Genomic DNA, 1,155 nt, shown 5'->3' on the forward strand with positions numbered 1-1,155 from the left:
GGAAACAAGGTATTCGAAACTTGATCAAATATAATCTTGATGTTCAAAGAGTTGTGTTTCTAAACAATGACTCAATTGAGATGTTTATCATGTGATTAAGATAACTGTTAATGCATTAATAAACAAATGATAAAAGCTAAAATCATATGATTCCATAGGTGATTCGGGATATATCTATTATTAGTTGACTACAAAAATTTGTCCGTGAACATTAAGCCGCCGGAAGGAAAAAATCAAGAAATAAACGCCTACTCCATTTACATTAAAACTAACAAGACATCCCTCTAGAAAGCATCCAAAGCAGCCCCAATGGCAAAAAGCTCACCATCAAGACATGTACTGTTACAGCAATCGCCATGACAGCAGGCACATCTTTCGTCCCATTTGTTCTTCCTCTTCCTAATTTCTACGAAATCCTCTCCACAACCAAAAGGTGTTTCAATCTTCATGGCTATACGGACAGAAGGCGTTTTAACATCTTTTTTCTTTGATTTCATCATCACCCATCTCTCCATTTCCATGTTTGGCGACTCAAAAACATCCCTCCATGATACCTCAGTTCTTCCCAGCAGTTGCGACCCTCTAAACATGGAAGCTGTATTACTCCTCCAGCGAAGCTCCAAGACAATTGATCCGTGAATGATCATGTCAGTGGATTGCTTCATCCCTATGCAATCCAAGGAGAATGATTCGTTCGAAGAAAATTCTCCATATTGAGACACTTCTCCGCTATCCAAACGCACTCTTTTGTTGTTTCCAGCATCAAGATAGCATCTAACAAACAAGTAACCATTGGAGTTGGTAACTTGGATGTTTTTAGCTTTCATAATCATCAATTCACAGTGAAGAGATTTTAGTGCATCCATTTGTGTATGTTTTTAATGTGTTTGTATTATTGAGTGTTTTAAGAAAATTCGTCTGGTGTGTGTATATATATAGATGGGGGTAATCCAAAATTTAATATAAAATTCCATAAAATCAACCGACCCGCACTAGGCTTTGTGATTAAATGTATAGTGCCAACAAAGTATACCTCTTGGATCTTGAGATCTTTTCGTTTATGTTTATTTAATTAAACTTTGAAAATAAAATGCAAGGTTTTTCAAAAAAAGATAAAGGTATCTTGTATACACATATCTTGGTGTTCAGTAATGT

The 1,155-nt window shown here is 35.8% G+C and overlaps 1 protein-coding gene across 1 annotated transcript; it reads right to left on the bottom strand.

Moving 5' to 3' along the window:
• Window positions 1-284: 284 nt before the first annotated feature.
• On the bottom strand, window positions 285-866 carry LOC145111834 (uncharacterized). The gene has a single exon (XM_079048078.1). The coding sequence runs from the start codon at window positions 864-866 to the stop codon at window positions 285-287; it is 582 nt and encodes a 193-aa protein (XP_078904204.1).
• Between the last annotated feature and the right edge of the window lie 289 nt (window positions 867-1,155).

This window comes from Lactuca virosa, chromosome 5 (genome assembly GCF_052849685.1).
Source record: "Lactuca virosa cultivar CGN04683 chromosome 5, Lactuca_virosa_CGN04683_v6, whole genome shotgun sequence".
Taxonomy (NCBI): Eukaryota; Viridiplantae; Streptophyta; class Magnoliopsida; order Asterales; family Asteraceae; genus Lactuca; species Lactuca virosa.

What these genes read in the sequence shown, in the direction of transcription:
- LOC145111834 (XM_079048078.1), bottom strand. Translation starts at nt 866, where the DNA reads ATGGATGCACTAAAATCTCTTCACTGTGAATTGATGATTATGAAAGCT.